General features: G+C 32.0%; 2 protein-coding genes across 2 annotated transcripts; both read right to left on the bottom strand.

Annotated features, from left to right (window-relative positions):
• Positions 1–1152: 1152 nt before the first annotated feature.
• On the bottom strand, positions 1153–5442 carry LOC107641263 (leucine aminopeptidase 1). Its single transcript, XM_016344761.3, has 10 exons — positions 5003–5442; positions 4331–4745; positions 4050–4244; positions 3711–3936; positions 3216–3342; positions 2815–2910; positions 2335–2412; positions 1978–2038; positions 1605–1792; positions 1153–1505 (listed from the first exon to the last, which is right to left on the bottom strand). Exons 1-10 carry the CDS (start codon positions 5204–5206, stop codon positions 1371–1373), a joined length of 1725 nt encoding a protein of 574 aa, XP_016200247.1. The 5' UTR covers positions 5207–5442; the 3' UTR covers positions 1153–1370.
• Positions 5443–10363: 4921 nt separating this feature from the next.
• LOC148578874 (serine/threonine-protein phosphatase 7 long form homolog) lies at positions 10364–11264 on the bottom strand. The gene is made up of 3 exons (XM_088503244.1): positions 10843–11264; positions 10667–10748; positions 10364–10588 (listed from the first exon to the last, which is right to left on the bottom strand). Exons 1-3 carry the CDS (start codon positions 11262–11264, stop codon positions 10364–10366), a joined length of 729 nt encoding a protein of 242 aa, XP_088359370.1.
• Between the last annotated feature and the right edge of the window lie 5911 nt (positions 11265–17175).

The following is a 17175-nucleotide window of genomic DNA, read 5'->3' as shown; positions in this document are numbered from 1 at the left end:
ACTTTCTGTTCTCTTAGCTTTTGATTTTTTTTTGGTTCCGTGGTATCTTCAACCGGACATACCAAAGACTAATCATTCGTAAATTGGAGTTCTATTTAATAGTTTGTTATTGACCGCGAAATTCAAATCCTGATACTTATTTAAAAAGACCAATGAACTAACTTTTAGACTAATCCAAACGAGTTCTCTTCACTTTTGTTAATGTTCCATAAAATAGCGTTCACTATACTATGGTTTCCCAATTTGTAAAAAATATAACAAGAAGATTAGAAAAAGCTTCATTTGAAAATTTTCATTTAGTGTGAATTTTCTTAAAAATCATTATGGATCGAATATTTGTGTTGAATCTATAATAACGCCTATCTTATTAATTCCAGTTCTACTGTGATAATAATCCGTACTTGATATAATCAAATGAATTTTTCAATTAAAGTAAATTCATTTTTGGGTTCATAAAGCTTAATTAGGTGATAATAGTGTGTAGGTATTTTTCTTATCTAAATAATTACCCTTATAGGTTCTTTGTTGGTGGATCAAAAATTAAAAGGGAAAGAAAAAGAAAATTAGAGAGCTAACTACAACATTTCATCTAATATTTACTAGGGTGAAATATACTTATTAGATCTTAACGGTTTGCCGTCTTTGCCCATTTTAATGTAAGAGAGTCTTTGCCCATTTTAATGTAAGAGAACTTGCTTGTATTTATATCTGTGAAGTTATAATTTTTTAAATTTATTAAATTTCTTAATTTTGTGAAATAATAATGAATTAATGATGCATTAGCAAGTTTTAACCTTCATTGTTAGTTCAATTTTAAAGGAATGTGTTGTTACTTTGTTAGTATACCAAAACTGGCAAATATAAAAGAAATGTAAAAGACATTAAATAAACAAAAAAACCTAAGAGTATTCCTTTTTCCTTTATTTATCTTTCCTTTATTTTATTTTATTTTTTAGTTTTTTTTTTATCAAATGCAGTACAGGGCTAGGGATTCAGTCTAAGTCTAATGACAGAGCAAAGTTACTTCCCTTATTTCAAAGTACTGCACATGGTGCTGTTTATGGCATATGCATAATGCACCAATTTCACTTGAGGACACTGTAATGGAGATGTAAGAATCACAAATGGCCGGTAGGAAAAATAAAACCAAACTGCCAAGAAACTAATGGAATTCTGAACTAAGTCAAAAACAGAAAAAAAGTTTGAATACAATGAAATATGCCTCCTCCTCTGACCCCCTTTTACATTCCCCCTAAATACCTTATTCATAAAACCAAACCCATTGAACCAAGAACACCACAAGATGCATTTATCTCATCCTCTCTAATTCACTCACCATATAACAAGATTTGAAGATATCAATTATCAGTTCACTTTTGAGAGGCATTTTTCAAAACCCATTCTACTAAAGTAGCAACACCGAATCCTGTTGCTGAACGTTTCTTCTCGTTCCATACCGGACCGGCCAAGTCGATATGCATCCATTGAACCTTTTCATCAACAAACTGCAAAATAGCAGTTGTTGGTAGCAATTTCCCAATAAGTTTATGGAGTAATATTAAGAGAATAACAAGATTCTATATGATTAGACACATCATACATACCTGTTTTAGGAAAAGGGCGGCAGTAATAGCACCGCCTTGTCGACCACCAGTGTTAACCATATCAGCGACTCCTGATTTCATCGACTCCCAGTAACTATCTTCTAATGGCATCCTCCATAGTTTCTCCCCACTCACCTCAGAGGCTTCAACAACTTCTTTTGCCAGCTCATCACTGGGTGTAAAGATACCTTCAAAAGCAACAGTTGAAATAGTATCAGATGAATTCTTGCCCCAAAATAACATGGCGCTTTCAATGCCAACTAAAAATTTGACCTTTTTATGGTTTCCACTAGCAACTCTTGATATAGGATCAATAAGAAAATAAATCAAACCCATACATACACAATATAATGGTACTTTAGATCAAAATTACCTGCAATTGAGGGTCCAAGAGCAACCACACATGCCCCAGTTAAAGTTGCCAGGTCAACAATCTGAAGAATAGTTGATCAACCTGTTAGCACAATTCTAAAACCAAAGTATACACATATACTTAAGGAATTGCAATTGTATACTCCAAATAATTGAGTATTTGAGCAACTGAGCTTACATACAAGTTAGAAAAAGCTTCTAATGTTTTCTCTAACTCTTATTAGAGAAAATAATAAATAACCAAATCTACCAAACCGATGAATATTAAGCAGACCATCCAGTTGGGGCAATTAACCTAATCTGTATGAATCATGGGGAGATTATAGGGATAGAAAGAGGTAAATGCAGAGTTTCATACCTTCTCAACACCTTGGTTACAAGCATATACCAGAGCATCTGCCAAGGTAAGCCTACCCTCCGCATCAGTGTTGTTAACCTACAAAAGAAACCCAACATCAAATTCTTAGTAAATTATCTCAAATGGTAATATTATAATAAACAAATAATAAAAACTACTACACATGTTTAATTATATTGATCCTAGAGGCCAAAATCTCTAATCATTGATTTCCAGTTTTACACATATTTATTTGTACCAAATATTTCTACAATAGGTTTGCTATACGATAATTCAAGTGACCAATACATTGCATCCAAATATTAAAATTAAACATTCAAGAAGCACCAAAAATGTTCTCAATATAAGAAATATATGATTTCTGGAGGGAAAAGATGAGAAGACTGCAATGTAATGGTTGAAACAGGATCAAAATGTAACAAATGCTACGTTCCAATAACGTGTACAGTAAGTTGTGATTATAACCGAATAAACCCTCACCTCTATAGTCTTTCCATTTGAAGCTGTGACAATGTCTCCAGGCCTCATACCTTTTCCACTAATCATATTCTCACAAGCTGCAACTACAAAATGAACCTGCATATGCAGGACTTTAAATTTGGGCATAGCATGAATTATTAATCATAATTAGCAATTGTACCACAAAATGCAGTAACTCACAATATTCACCAGCAACTCCAAACTAAACATTCCAAAAGAAACTAGAATGAAATTTCATATGCAATATGGAATGCAATAGAAAACTCGATAGTGTTAAATAAGAAATGAGATAAAAAAAATTCCTTTAGTTTTGTACAAATGAAACTATGTGCAAATCAATCAATTGAATTTCATTCTTTACAAAGGGGAAAAATTCATGAACAATGACATAAATTACTGACCTCAACTCCAAGAGGTTTGATTTGACCAAGAGCTTTCGCTGCACCCAAAACGGCAGCTGAACCACCCATATCAAATTTCATGAGTTCAATTGAACAGCCAGGTCCAGTCTTGATGTTGTAGCCACCACTAATAACACACAGATGAAGAAATATGGTATGTAAGAGCAAGGAAAAGTATAAACTGCTTCGTGAAATCCAATAAGAAATACATGGCAGAATTTCACAAGAAACACTATACATTTATCCAATGATTTCTATGCCATGCTGGTAAATTGACAATCCAATTAGAAAGAAGAGAACGAAGAAATATTGGACACCCCATATCATAGATTTATCTTGTAGTAATGACATTAACATCATAACTAACTCAAATTACTTGACACCATGATCAAAACCATGGATAACACACTAGGGAACATCACATATCAGATTCAACACTCTCTTCCACTTATACATTAAAAAATAAAAAATAAAGAAGATAAAAGTTATTTATACCTGTCAAAAGTCAAACCCTTTCCAACCAATGCCAACTTGACATTGACAGTTCCACTTGGAGGTTTATAACATAGATGGATAAAATGTGGAGGATTTTCTGATGCTGCAGCAACACCCAGATAGGATCCCATTTTCAATTCCTTACATTGTTCAGCATTCAATATTTTAGCAGTAAAAACATCACTATATTCAGAAGCAATCTTTGATGCCTCTTCTGCCAACACCCCTGAGGTAACCATCATAAAGCACTTGTTAGAGAACTCCTTCACTGATGAATTACAGCAATGAAACAATGAAAACTACAGAACACACACACAAGAACAATAGTTTCAAACGAACCTGGTGTGAGCACATTAGCAGGAGAATTTACAAGCTCCCTTCCAAAAATTATACCGGAGGAAACATCTCCTGCATACTTAAGTTTCTTCTCCAATTCAGGTCCAGTTCCAAGGCCGATAATGTCAACTGAGCTAAGCGCTGATTTCTTTGATTCCGACTTGTACCTGTTATCCTCAAATATTCCCAGCGCAGTCCCTGGCAAAGTTGAAGACCGCACATCAAGTATAGATATCAATTTCATAAGATCATTACATACAACTATAATAACACATATAGCATACCAGTGGCGATTGCATAAGCAGTGCTGAGCTTTGTTTCTTTAGAAAGTCCTTCAGAAGAGGCGAGAACAACGGCGACATTGCTTGCTTGAGCAGACTTTGCAGCAGCTGCAACAGCCTCACCAAAAGTCTTAAAAGCTGCGGTAGTGGAAGTGGACTGTCCAAGCCCAATCAAGCCAATCCTCTTCGACCCAAGGCCGGTAATTCTAAGAACCGTTGATTGGCCAGCTTTGCCTGAGAAATCCTCTTCAGAGGACGCTTCAGCTAACAAACCACCCAACTTGGAGTCAATCTTTTTCAAAATCGGATTCTCAAATCCCGATTTCCCATCCTTAGCCAAGTCTTTCTCAGTAACACCCACTGCAAGGATGTCTCCGTTCCATTCAGTGACATCAACCTCCTTAGCAGCAAAAGAGATCTTTCCAGGAATTTTCACAAACACATAACAGGCATATTTCAGTTTCCAGAATCACACAAATAAACAGGCACAACAACAACATCAAAATCCAAATTCAAATCCAATCAGGCATAGCATCAAAACCACAACATCCATTACAAAATAACAATAATCTAAAATCAAACCCCACAACGAGAAAACCCCAAAGTCATAAACTTTAACCGGCATCAGTGAAAAAACAAAACACGGGCAGGGTAGATTTTAGGTAAAAAAGGAACCTTGGGGGAATCGGTGTTGGAAGGGTGAGTAAGGCCGAGAGTGGCAGTGGCGCGAGCGAGAGTGTGAGCCATGTGCTTGGTGTGGTTGGAACGCAGAGGAAGCGGTGCAGCGAAAGAGAAACGAGAAGTGATTCTGGTGAGAAAGAGAGAAGACGAAGATACAGTTGAGAAAGAAAGAAGGAGTGTGCTGGCAATGGCTGCCATTTGATTCTATCTTATTTATTTATATTTATAATAATTATTAATAATAATGACACTCACTCTCACATTTCTTCTTCCAAACCAAAAATACCGATGCAGGTGGGGATTGGGTTCCCTTTCATGCGCGTAAGTGTAACTGTTTGGTTCACTCACTCACTTTTGTGTATTTAGGGATTGGGATTTGGAATTTTCCACATCATAAACTTTTCAGCTTAGTGCATTTTGTGTCATGGAAAATCTTGATTTGTACACTACTAGTCATTTATTTTGTTATTGTATGCATAAATATGTAAAAATAAGGTATAAGATTTGATGAAAAAGAAGACAAAATTATTTAGATAAACTACTTTTCAATAACTTCCGTATTGACGATAGAAATTAAACCTCTAAAATCCTAACTTATTTAGATTATTTTTTTTATTTCTTTAAATTATTACTAACTTAAACGCCAAAATATTTTTGGAGAGAGATAGCAATGAGAACTAAATTGAGTTGGTCTAGTAGTTAACTCATTAGTCTATTTAGTGTGTGTTTGGATTACAGTTTGCAAATGTGAGTTTGCATAAAATTGATTTTGCAAACTTGATTTTGATCAAAAGTAGGTTTGTGTTAAAGTGATTTATGTTTGGTAATTTTTGTATCAAAATGGATTATAGTAAAATAAATGTTGTTTGATTTATACCATTCAAAATTACTTTTAGATAAAAAATTACTAAAATGGACATCAACTTAGATTTTTTTTTATATTATCCTATTGTTTTAATTTAGATATTTAAATAGATTTTATTAGTTAATTTTATAATAAAATTAATATTTACTTACTAAAATAAAAATAACATAAAAATAGACAAAATATATTTTTAAATAAAAATAAAAAATATAAATTATATATATATATATATATATATATATATATATATAAAAGAATATTTAAAATATGTTACATTTTTTAAGTATTAAATGTTATTTTAGTATTTTTTTACATCGTACTCTTATTTTAGTACTCTCAATAATCTTATTCTTAATATTAATTTGAAATCCAACGTTTATGATTTTATTATTATATATGATTAATTTTTTATTTAATTTATCTTTTTTAATGGAATCCTAATCTATATTATAAAAAATTACACTAAAACATAGTATAGGAGAATTACAATTATAAAAGATAGTACTGAAAATAATAAAAAAATTAAATATTTACTTTATAATGATTGAAACAAATTTGAAAGTTCTTAATGATCTTTTTATATAATATATTTTTAGTATTTTTAGTACTCTTTTTTTAGTATGTTATAATTTTTAATATTATTATTATTTACAATTAATTTTTTTATTTAATTTACTTTACCTAATAGAATTAATAAATCATATTATAAAAAGATAATAACAAACATAATACACAAAAATCACGATTATAAAAGTGTATAATGTCAAACAAATAGTTAAAAAAAATAAAAATAATAAATAATAGAAAAATAGAGCTCATATAAATAGAAATAACAAGAATTTTATAAATAATACAATAATATATACAAAGGGTAAAGTTGGTAAAAGGTAAATAAAAGGTTAGTATCTATGGCTAAAAGCCCGTTAAGAAAACGCAGAAGCTAAAAATAGTTGCTTCTTGTAAACGCTGGTTTTGGCAGCAGAATCACTTCTGCGTTCATGATAAAAAAATTTGCCAAACCAAAAGTTGAAACTTTCAAGAAATTTAAACGTGCTTCTTCCCTTCCAACGGGTTTCCCAAACACACCCTTAAACAAATGTTGGAAGTTCGAATCCCGCCTTAGGTATGTAGTAACCCATTGACAGCAACAAATCTTTACGCTTTGTTTGGATAGATAATGGAAAAGGGAACGAAAGAAAAATGAGAAGAAAGAAAATAAAAAGAAAAATAGATTGTTTTATGTGTTGTTTGGATAAAAAGAAAATGAATGAAAAAATAGAAGAAAAAAAATTCTTTTGTTTGAATGAAAAGAAAAGTAAGAAGAAAGAAAATTATAATAGAAAAAAATTACAATAATATCTTTATGTCTTTTATTTTTTTTTTTAATTAATCAAATGGTAAATTAATAATTTTATACTTATTTATACATTTTTTCTTCATTTTCATCTCATGTTTGAGAAGAAAATATTATGAGGGGTCTCACATTTTTTTTTTACTCTATTTTCTTTTTTCATCCAAATAATAAAAAACTCACATTTACGTCCATTTTTTTTTCACATTTTTTCTATATTCTTCTAATCCAAATAAAGTGTTAAATAGAGCTCAGTATAGTAACAAATTAGTCTTTAATTTGTCGGAAATAGAAAATAGCGTGGGAACAGAAAAAAAGAGATAGCAATGAGAATTTTCTTACTTGCTTTAGTGCGAACTTGGTTTACGAATTTATTGCTTTGGCGGAACTCTGGGATATCTTGATGGGCATTGACTTAGCCTTGAGTCTCAACTTTGTTAACCTTATTATAGAGGTGGATTCTCTTGTTGAGGTTAAACTTTGGTTGAGTGGCATTCTTTTAAGGCTCTTGTCTTAGCAACCAAAAATAGGTACAGCAGATTAAGGGCTCAAGAATTTTAATATGAAAAGGAAAGTGGTGTTTTTGCCAGAAATAGGAGAATATTGTGTTTTACCCAATGGTAGATGCATGGTCAACACGCAGGGGCGTGTTGACTGCCACAAGTGGGAGGCGAGATGATGTGGCGCAGCTTGAGTGAGACACAGTGGCATCACATGGGGGCGTGCTGACCTAGCACGTGGGGGCGTGATGATGACGTGGCAGAGCTTGAATGGTCCACGTAGGCATCACGTGGGGGCGTGATGATGACGTGGCAGAGCCTGAATGGGCCACATAAGCATCACGGGGGGCGTGCTGATGTAGCATGTGGGGGTGTGATGATGACGTGGCGGAGCTTGATTGGTACACCGGGGCATCACGTGGGGGCATGATGACGTGGCACGTGGGGGCGTGCTGACACGTGGCAGGACGTGATTGGCTTGAGGCAATCAAAACGTGGGGGCGTGGTGAATGCTACTCTTTATATAAGGCAATGCTCGGGTCCATTTTCAATCTGAGGAAGTGTGTGAGTGTTCTTTGAGTGTGTTTCTGGTGTAATGGAGGGTACCGCAAACTTGGTAGTCTATCGCGACGGTGAGATAATACGTAATACTCATGAGGGAGTGAGGTTTGTGTGCCAGAATCAGTTTTCATTTGTGGTTCCATGCACCATGATGTTTATGGAACTTCAGAACTGTCTCTGTCAAAGCATGGAGAACGGTACGTTAATGAGAGTGAGCAGAATTCTGTACCGAAATCCGGTTGTAGTTTTTGGTGGTCTAATACAGTTTGATACCATGCCAATCACTGACGAAGTGACTATGCATAATATGTTTCAAATTCACCGGCAGACTCAGATGCGACAGCCACAGATTGAGCTGTATGTTGAGTTTGAAATCGTAGAGGCGGAAGGGATTCAAAATGATTTAGAGGTGGAGGATGATAGAGCTGCAGTGTACGAGGGAATGAATAGTGACAGCGAAGAGGACTTCGAAGCCACTTATGAAGCCGGCGACGAAGACGAGGATGGTGATGTGGGAGTTGAGACAGCAGCGGATAATGTAGTGGTTCACCCCTCGATCAGTCAACCGATGAACGTGCCACCTTTTATGCGTGAGTTGGATCTCGATGCCATGCATGCACTGGAGTTTCCGGAATATTCAAACATAGGTACGTGATGACCGAATAATATGTTTTCTTTAATCTATACTTTGGATTGATTAATAAACGATGATGGGCACTTTCTGTAGGCATTGTTGATCCCGAGGACGAAGAGTTCCGGATTGGAATGGAATACAGTTCTAGAAAGTCGGTTGTTGCAGCAATTAGAAGTTACACTATCGCTAGAGGAGTTGACTACGACGTGTATGAGTTTGAGCCACAGACGTTCTATGAAAAATGCAAGATGTATGGGCGTGGGTGCGACTGGCTTATCCGAGCCAGCTTGATACGGAAAAAAGGTTGTTGGAAGATACGCAGATACAATGGTAGGCACACGTGCACAATGGGAGTGATTTTACAGGATCATTCCAAGTTGGACTCGGATACAGTTGCTGAGGCTATAAGGCCATTGGTCGAGGCTGACCCGTCCATCAAGGTGAAATCTATAATAGCCGAAGTCCAGTCAAGATTCAACTATACCATCAGTTACCGAAAGGCTTGGTTGGCAAAGCAGAAGTCCATAGTGAAAGTTTTCGGTGATTGGGAGGAGTTTCCAAGCCTTGCCGTGGTGGCTCTCGATTATGGTTCAGAAGATGCCTGGGTCAGTTGTCCAGATAAAAACACGCCCACTGTATAATGGGAATGAAGAGGCGCAAGGGGTAAAAATACTTCATCGCATATTTTGGAGTTTCAATTCATGCGTTAGGGCATTTAGGCATTGCAAGCCCCTAGTTCAGGTTGACGGAACACACCTATATAGAAAGTACAAAGGTACACTTCTGGTCGCTGTTGTACTCGTCAACAAGTGTGTATGTCTGCCGGAGGAATCCACTATCGCATTATGCACCCTCTAACGTGTGGCCATAAGTAGGACGTCGCAAACCATGGCTCATACCGACTGATGGCCCACGTGGATCAGCTGAGGCTAACGGTGAATGCATAGCACTAAAATCTGACCAACCACTCAAACTAGCATTGGCCCAATTCTGTAGTTGCTGATCTCCGTGACCGCCGACGAAGAAGTCAAACCAATCATGACCGACTGGAATCGTCAGTATCGGCTGACACACCTGGCTGGACTGGCCCTGGTGCCTGTGCTGAGAGTGCTGGGAATGGTGGCTGTGCTGAGAGTGATGAGAGTGGTGGCTGGACGCACTCTGGTCCTATGGCTATGGTACATAATAAGGAACCGACTCAAACACTGCATGCTGAGGTGGGACCTGATGTGCAGGTGGGACCTGAGGTGCAGGTGGCTGAGGTGCAGGTGGATGAGGAACATACGCCGACAATCTCAGCATATGTCCGAATGAGCACACGTACCAATCTCGATACTCCGAGGTCGGTATGAAGTCCCAGGTCGGAAGGGGGTGCAGATCCCGCAGTCGAGTGTTTCGCTTATTGCCCCACTCTGCTATCCACTCCCCATGCAAAATTGTCCAGTCATAAAGCTGCACTCCGCGAAGAGCCATGCAATGCTGGTCCAGTGGAATGTCCCTTGGTATTCACAGGGGGGGACTGTGCGAACCCAAACTGACGCATCACTCGGTCCGCAGGGTGCCATTCGATACACTCGAACGACAACAACGGAGCAACGATATCACACACATCAAGATGTCCATGTAACTCGCTGGGTAAGATCATTCCTTCGTATGGCCGCCACTCAAACTGCCACAGATAATTCGAATGTCATAACCCTAACATTAATGTCTGGAACTAGGATTCATTAGAACCATAAATATTTACCTCCTGCATGTAATCTATATCATGCCTAAATGTCACCATGGTCTTCTCTAACCACGCTGTGCTCCGTTCCGAATGACTCCACCTGAAACATGATACAGTGAAAAAATTTACGTAAGTAACCGTTATTAAAACATGCATAATGAATATAATCTCCGACAGGCACCATAAATATTTACCTCATGGCAACTGGTATCTCAGCAGGTGGAAGGATATGTCTCGGTACGGGCGCAATACACGGCATTCGCTCCCATGCCCAAACAAACAACAGATTAAGAGGGTCATCCATCTCCTTCGTATCATATCGTGATGCACGGCATAGTGCTCTGTAAAGATGTGCGAGACATGCTGAACCCCAACTATAAGTATGGATCCGCTCGAAATCGCGAAGCAACGGTAGATACTTCGCATGGGCGTATGCGGTCGACTTATCTGTGAATAGGGTCAACCCTAACATACAGAAAATCTGACATCTCATGTATCTTCTTATGGACTCTTCAGTGTCCAACGGCTCCTCATCTCTGATAACTCGAACCCAACCAAGTTTTATATAGGATTTCGAATTACGACTGAGCACCGGTTCACGTCCGAATATTGCCATGCTCTGACTCTGAACGAAATCAATACTACTGTCAGTTCATCCACTCACAGGCTCTCCATCAATTGGTAAGCCAAATATATGTGCGACATCTTCCAATGTCACTGTAACCTCACCCACCGGCAACACAAAAGTGTGAGTCTCCGGCCTCCACCTTTCAACCAGAGCAGCTAACAACGGGTGAAATCCTCTTATCATCCCAATCCTAGATACGTGGTAGAATTCCGTAGCGCGTAAGTAGTTTTCGACCCTCGGATTCTAACTCTGTGGCGGATCCAATTTACACACCAACAAATTTCTGTTAGGCTGCATTAACAAAAATATATTTGTTATATTACTTATAAATATTCATTTATTAATAACAAATATTAGCATATCTATTTATAAAATGTATATGATCACTTCAATTAATAATATTATTTACATATTTATTTATTTTAATATTTTATTTGTTAGAATCATTAACGTGCAGTGCATTACCATAGTTAAAATATTTTTTTTTGTGCATCAACATATATTTCTCTAATATTATTAATAACAACGTATATATATTTCTAATATTTATTTATTACTTTAATATTTATATATTAAACTTTTGAATATGTTCAACATACATATTTATTTACAGAATATATATTTTTTTATTTTACTATAGTATTATTTTTATATTTTTATCGTAGAGAAATATATTTTTTTAAAAAATTTTTAGTATGTCGTATAGTATAATATATATTTTATTTTAGTATTTTTATAACAGAAAATTAATTTAAAATTAACAAAAAAAATATATTTTAATATATTAAATAACCAAAAATAACAAAATTAAAATACACAATAAAAATATAATTTACCAACTTACATAAATTGGATGATCCAAATAATTTATAATATGTTCCTCCGGAGCATTATAATTACGAACCATTCTTTAAAATAAATATAAAATAATATTTTTTTTAATGCCTATTTTCTCACCCTTTCTCCTTGTGGAGTAGCAACACCCTTCCCCTCTGATATGAGTTCGCAACCCTCCTTCCCTAATGCTTCTTTTCTGCCCTCTCACTAACACACTTTCTTTCTATATTGCAGTTGGAGGAGGAGGCTCTTTATATAGAGCAATGAAGAGGCCACGCTTGCTGTTTACCGGGGTGAGACCTGTCCCCTGCATGGCAGCAGCTGCAGCACGCCCCCGTGGTACAGGAACATTGAGACTCCGCGACGCCAGCTCCACCACGCCCCTGCGTGGTGCCAGAACCTGCATGCTCGCTACGTCACCACGCCCCTGCGTGGTGCTGACACGCTGCTCAGTAGCAGGGTCACCACGCCCCTGCGTGTTGACCAGCAGCTCTACCGCCCGGTAAATCACCCCACCCTCCAATATCCTCCCAAAACACCAACTTCTTTCCCATAACAAAAATAATTTCTGCAGATTAAGATTTGGTTTGGTAAAATTTTTTGAAGAGGTGTTTGTGCTTTTTAAAAGTATAAGATTCTCGTTTTGTGTTTAATAAATCAAAAAGACCACATACTTGTATTTGCATTTTTTAAAAGATCGCACTACTTTTGAAAGCAACTAAAGTGAAGCTTTTTAAAGTTGACTTGTACTTTTTAAATTTTAAAAGTCTAATATAACCTTATATATTAACTAATTTTCAAATTTAACACTTAAATTTATGTTTTGTATAGTACTTTTAAATTTAAAAAACTATTTTACCAAACGTAATTATTGTTGTTTGTGTTTATTAAAAATTATTTTTAATTTAATTTACCAAATATAAATACTATACTTTTTAAAAAGTAAAAACTTTACTAAACTAAGTCTAAATAACTGGAACTTGAACCATCAATACTGAGAGATTAATTTGTGTGCTGATGGTCTCGCCAACTATAGTCACTGTATGTTGTTTGGTTGTCGTATCTTTTAGAAAAAGTTTAGGAAGTTAGCACTTTTATTAAAATCTGATCCACAGTAAAAAAAAATGAGTAATCTCACACTATTAAATATAATCTCACATCATTAAAAATATCAATAATAATTAATTGATTGTTGCAAATTACAAAATCTACTAACCCTAACATTCCTCTATTTTTCATTCTTTTAGATTATTTCTCTTTATTTTCTTGTTGACTATATAGGCACTCACACGGCATTCTGTCCCTTCCTCATCTCAAAGGTCTCGGGTTCAAATCCTACTAGCTGCAACCGAGAAAAAAAATTGGTAAGTATGTGAAGAGTGTGTGGGTGTGCATTGTGTACCTAAGATTGGATTACTCCTTAACTTTTGTGTTATGAGCTGTATAGGATTTAAAAATGGAAATTGGGATGGCGTTAACTTTTCATCCGATTGGCGCAAACACGCAACATTTTTCGGATAAAGTAGGAAGAACAATTTGATACTACTTTCTATGTAGAAAATTTAGAGATCAATATCTACTTTCTACTTAATATACTAAAACTGGGTTTTACCCCAACTAAAGAAGGTGAGGTGTCGATCTCTTGTGACTTCGTTTTCCCTCCAAAATGAACTTTTCTATTCTCTATTCTAAATTATTTTATAAAAAATATCTTTATTATAATTATATTATAATTAATATTTAATGTATAATACATGATTATACTAATTTAGAAACATATCTTTATTATAATTATATCAAATCAATATTTAATGCATTATTAAACTACTTATCAATTATCAATTAAAAATATTTTTAATAATAATAATAATAATAATAATAATAATAATAATAATAATAATAATAATAATAATAATAATATGATAATGATAATTACCCGTGATATCATTTATTGAAAAAAATATAACATAAAAAAATATCATTTATTTAAAATATTATTTATTGTATATAATTCATAAAAAAAATATATTTCACTTTTATTATTGATTAGAAGATAACCTATTTATATTTTGATTAATTTTATTTTTTATTATTATATTTAATTTACAGAAAGATAATTAATAACCATATTATTATTTATCAATATATTAATATTGATAATGATTACATACAAAGTATTTAATATTTAATATTTTTATATTATTTATTTTTTTATATATTTTGATGTATTTATAAATATTTTTTATTATTTTTATATGCTATATGTTTACCTCCACTATTTAAAATTTCTGGATCTGTTACTACTTTTGAGCGTGTTTCTTAATTTATTTTTTATAATTCATTAAATACAATTTATTACAGTAAATTAATTATATCAACTAATTGATTTGATTAGATATTTAAATATCACACGATTTATTATAATTCATATCAATCAAATAATTGTAATTTATTATATCAATTATTTTAATTCATTAATTTATAAGGTACATAATAGCATAGATGATTTATTACTTATAATGATTAAATACAATAAATACAGATTAATTTAGTTAAAAAAAATCATTGTCTCATATGTTTTCCTATTTATTTTTTTAATTTATTAAATCCAATCAATTATAATAAATTAATTATATCAACTAATTTTAATCAATTATACTAATTATTTGTATCAACTAATTGATTTGATTAATTCTTAAAAATATTTTTATTTAATTATTTTATTTATTTAAATACATGAATTATAACTGATTAGTTATTTAATTTTATTACGATAAATATCAAATTCTATTCCGAATATAAAAATATAAAATTTTATTCCTTTCATTTTTATTTTACCACTATAAAAGACCATATATGCTACAATAAAATATCATTCATTTACCAATTACTCTTTCATTAGGTAGCTTTTACAACAATTCTTTTTCTTCCTATGATGCGTCGTCGCAAGAAGTCAACTATCGTGGACACAAACCACCACACACTCTTCAACTCCCGTGCTCATCATTCAAAGCAATATATGATATGTTATCCATGAAGCATTTACAGACCATAATGTTATCATGTATGCATAAATAAACAAAATTCCGTAATTAAGCTTAAGTCATTTACATGTTTGTGTGGTATATTATAATGTGAAATTACTTTCAATTTGTGTTGTGCAATGATATTATGGTTTAATTTAAACTTTTATTTTAGAACTGTGTTATGATTTTATCTCATCATTTTTTCTTAGATATCATGTTGATGTATTTTTATTTATTATTATTGAAACATAAAATTTGTAAAAAAAATTAAACTCTATCTCACACTCAATTTATTTTATTGTAGTCTTTTATCTTTTCTATTTCTTTTTATTTTCTTCTTATTCGTTTTATTTTTTTTAAACATCATATAATTTATACCAATTAATTAATTATAATTCATTATATCAGTTAGTTTAATTCATTAATTTATAATATGCATGATAAAATAGATTATTTGTTATTACTTATATGTTTATTTTTCTAAAATCTAAATCTGAATAATTATATTTTTAGTTTTAGTTATGAACAAAATATTATTAATAATAAATGATAATTAACCACTCATACTTTTAATTAAAGTGTTTGGATGATTTTTATATTTATTAATATTAATTGTTGATTATTTTTTGTTAATAAATTGTATTATAATTTTATGTTAGTTCATCATTGATTAATGATTAATATTCATGAAGCTATGTTATTCTAAATTTTATATTTTACAAATATTTTATTTAAATGTATTTTAAACATAAAAATATATTATTTTTTAATAATATCATACTTTTACTTTTTTTAATTATTTTAAATAAATATTTTATCAAATATTAATTAAAGCCATCATTTCATTTGCTTTTACTGATTTATTATCCAACTATTATATAAAATTAAAATGGTATTAATGAATTTAATATTAAAGTTAATTTGGCTTTTTATTTAGAGTATTTTTCGATTTTTTTAGTCTAATCAACCAAAACTATTCAATTATAAATAGTCACTTCTATCTTATTTTATATTATTAACTAATTAAAATTACTAAAATTTAATAATACAATTCTGTTTTATATTTAGTTCAATCCATCTAAGCTATATAATAATAATTTTAATTTTTATATTTTATAATGTAATACTACAACATTAATAGTAAAATAACACAGTAAATTTTTATGTTTTAATATTAAATATAAAATTAATACGTACAAAAAATTTTAAACTTTTAAATCAATACGAATCATTGTAAATAATATTTATTTATGGCATAAACAAAGAAATACAGAATCTTAAGTTTAGCATATAAAAATTTAGGAACATGTTATATGTACAAATGTAATTGCATAGTATTAATTTTTTTTTTTAATGGTGTAGACCAACAACTCTAATTTTATTTCACGGTCAAATTAAAAAAAAAAGTCTTAATTTTAAAGTTAGTCAGAAAAAAACAACAAAATTAATAAAAAAATAGTTAACTTATATTATTCTATTAATTTATTTAATATATTAAATTATTTTTATTTATATTAAGATTAATTTTAAATATTTTAAAATAAAAAGTATAATTAATTATAATTTGCATCTTAAATTATGTTGAGTACATGATATTCTATTGTGCTGCTAAAAGTAAAAATGAGATAACAAATATAATTTTATCTCTTAATTCAGTATATTTATTTATATTTTATACTTTTTTTACGATTAATTTTGTACGGTGTTGGTATATTAAATGAAAATACCTGTTATAATAACAAAAAATAAAATAAAATTTCAATCAATAATTTTATATTCTTTACTTTTTTTAATTTTATTTTGGATTTTAATTTATTACTAAAAGGTAGTGAAAATCTATTGATACTGAAATAAAGTTGTAAAAAGGTTCATAGGGTAGAATAAGTAAAATAATGTGATACACACATTACAACATCTAAATAAAACAACCTAAGATCTAAAATGTTTATCTTTCTCTTTCTCGCCGTCTATTATATTATCGATTCTATTATATAAAAATCGATTTTTTACATTTAATGATAGAGTCAACGTAGCAT

Source organism: Arachis ipaensis, chromosome B1, assembly GCF_059453495.1.
Source record: "Arachis ipaensis isolate K30076 ecotype BB chromosome B1, ASM5945349v1, whole genome shotgun sequence".
Classification (NCBI taxonomy): Eukaryota; Viridiplantae; Streptophyta; class Magnoliopsida; order Fabales; family Fabaceae; genus Arachis; species Arachis ipaensis.
The sequence above is the reverse complement of the archived record's forward strand: the minus strand, read 5'-3'. Positions and strand labels throughout refer to the sequence as shown.

Coding starts and splice junctions, on each gene's coding strand:
- LOC107641263 (XM_016344761.3), bottom strand. CDS start 5,206: ATGGCAGCCATTGCCAGCACACTCCTTCTTTCTTTCTCAACTGTATCT. Junction 2,039..2,334: donor GTAACCAAGGTGTTGAGAAG/GTATGAAACTCT, acceptor ACTATTCTTCAG/ATTGTTGACCTGGCAACTTT. Junction 1,506..1,604: donor CCGCCCTTTTCCTAAAACAG/GTATGTATGATG, acceptor GCTATTTTGCAG/TTTGTTGATGAAAAGGTTCA.
- LOC148578874 (XM_088503244.1), bottom strand. CDS start 11,264: ATGGCAATATTCGGACGTGAACCGGTGCTCAGTCGTAATTCGAAATCC. Junction 10,749..10,842: donor GAGATACCAGTTGCCATGAG/GTAAATATTTAT, acceptor ATCATGTTTCAG/GTGGAGTCATTCGGAACGGA. Junction 10,589..10,666: donor ATATAGATTACATGCAGGAG/GTAAATATTTAT, acceptor TATCTGTGGCAG/TTTGAGTGGCGGCCATACGA.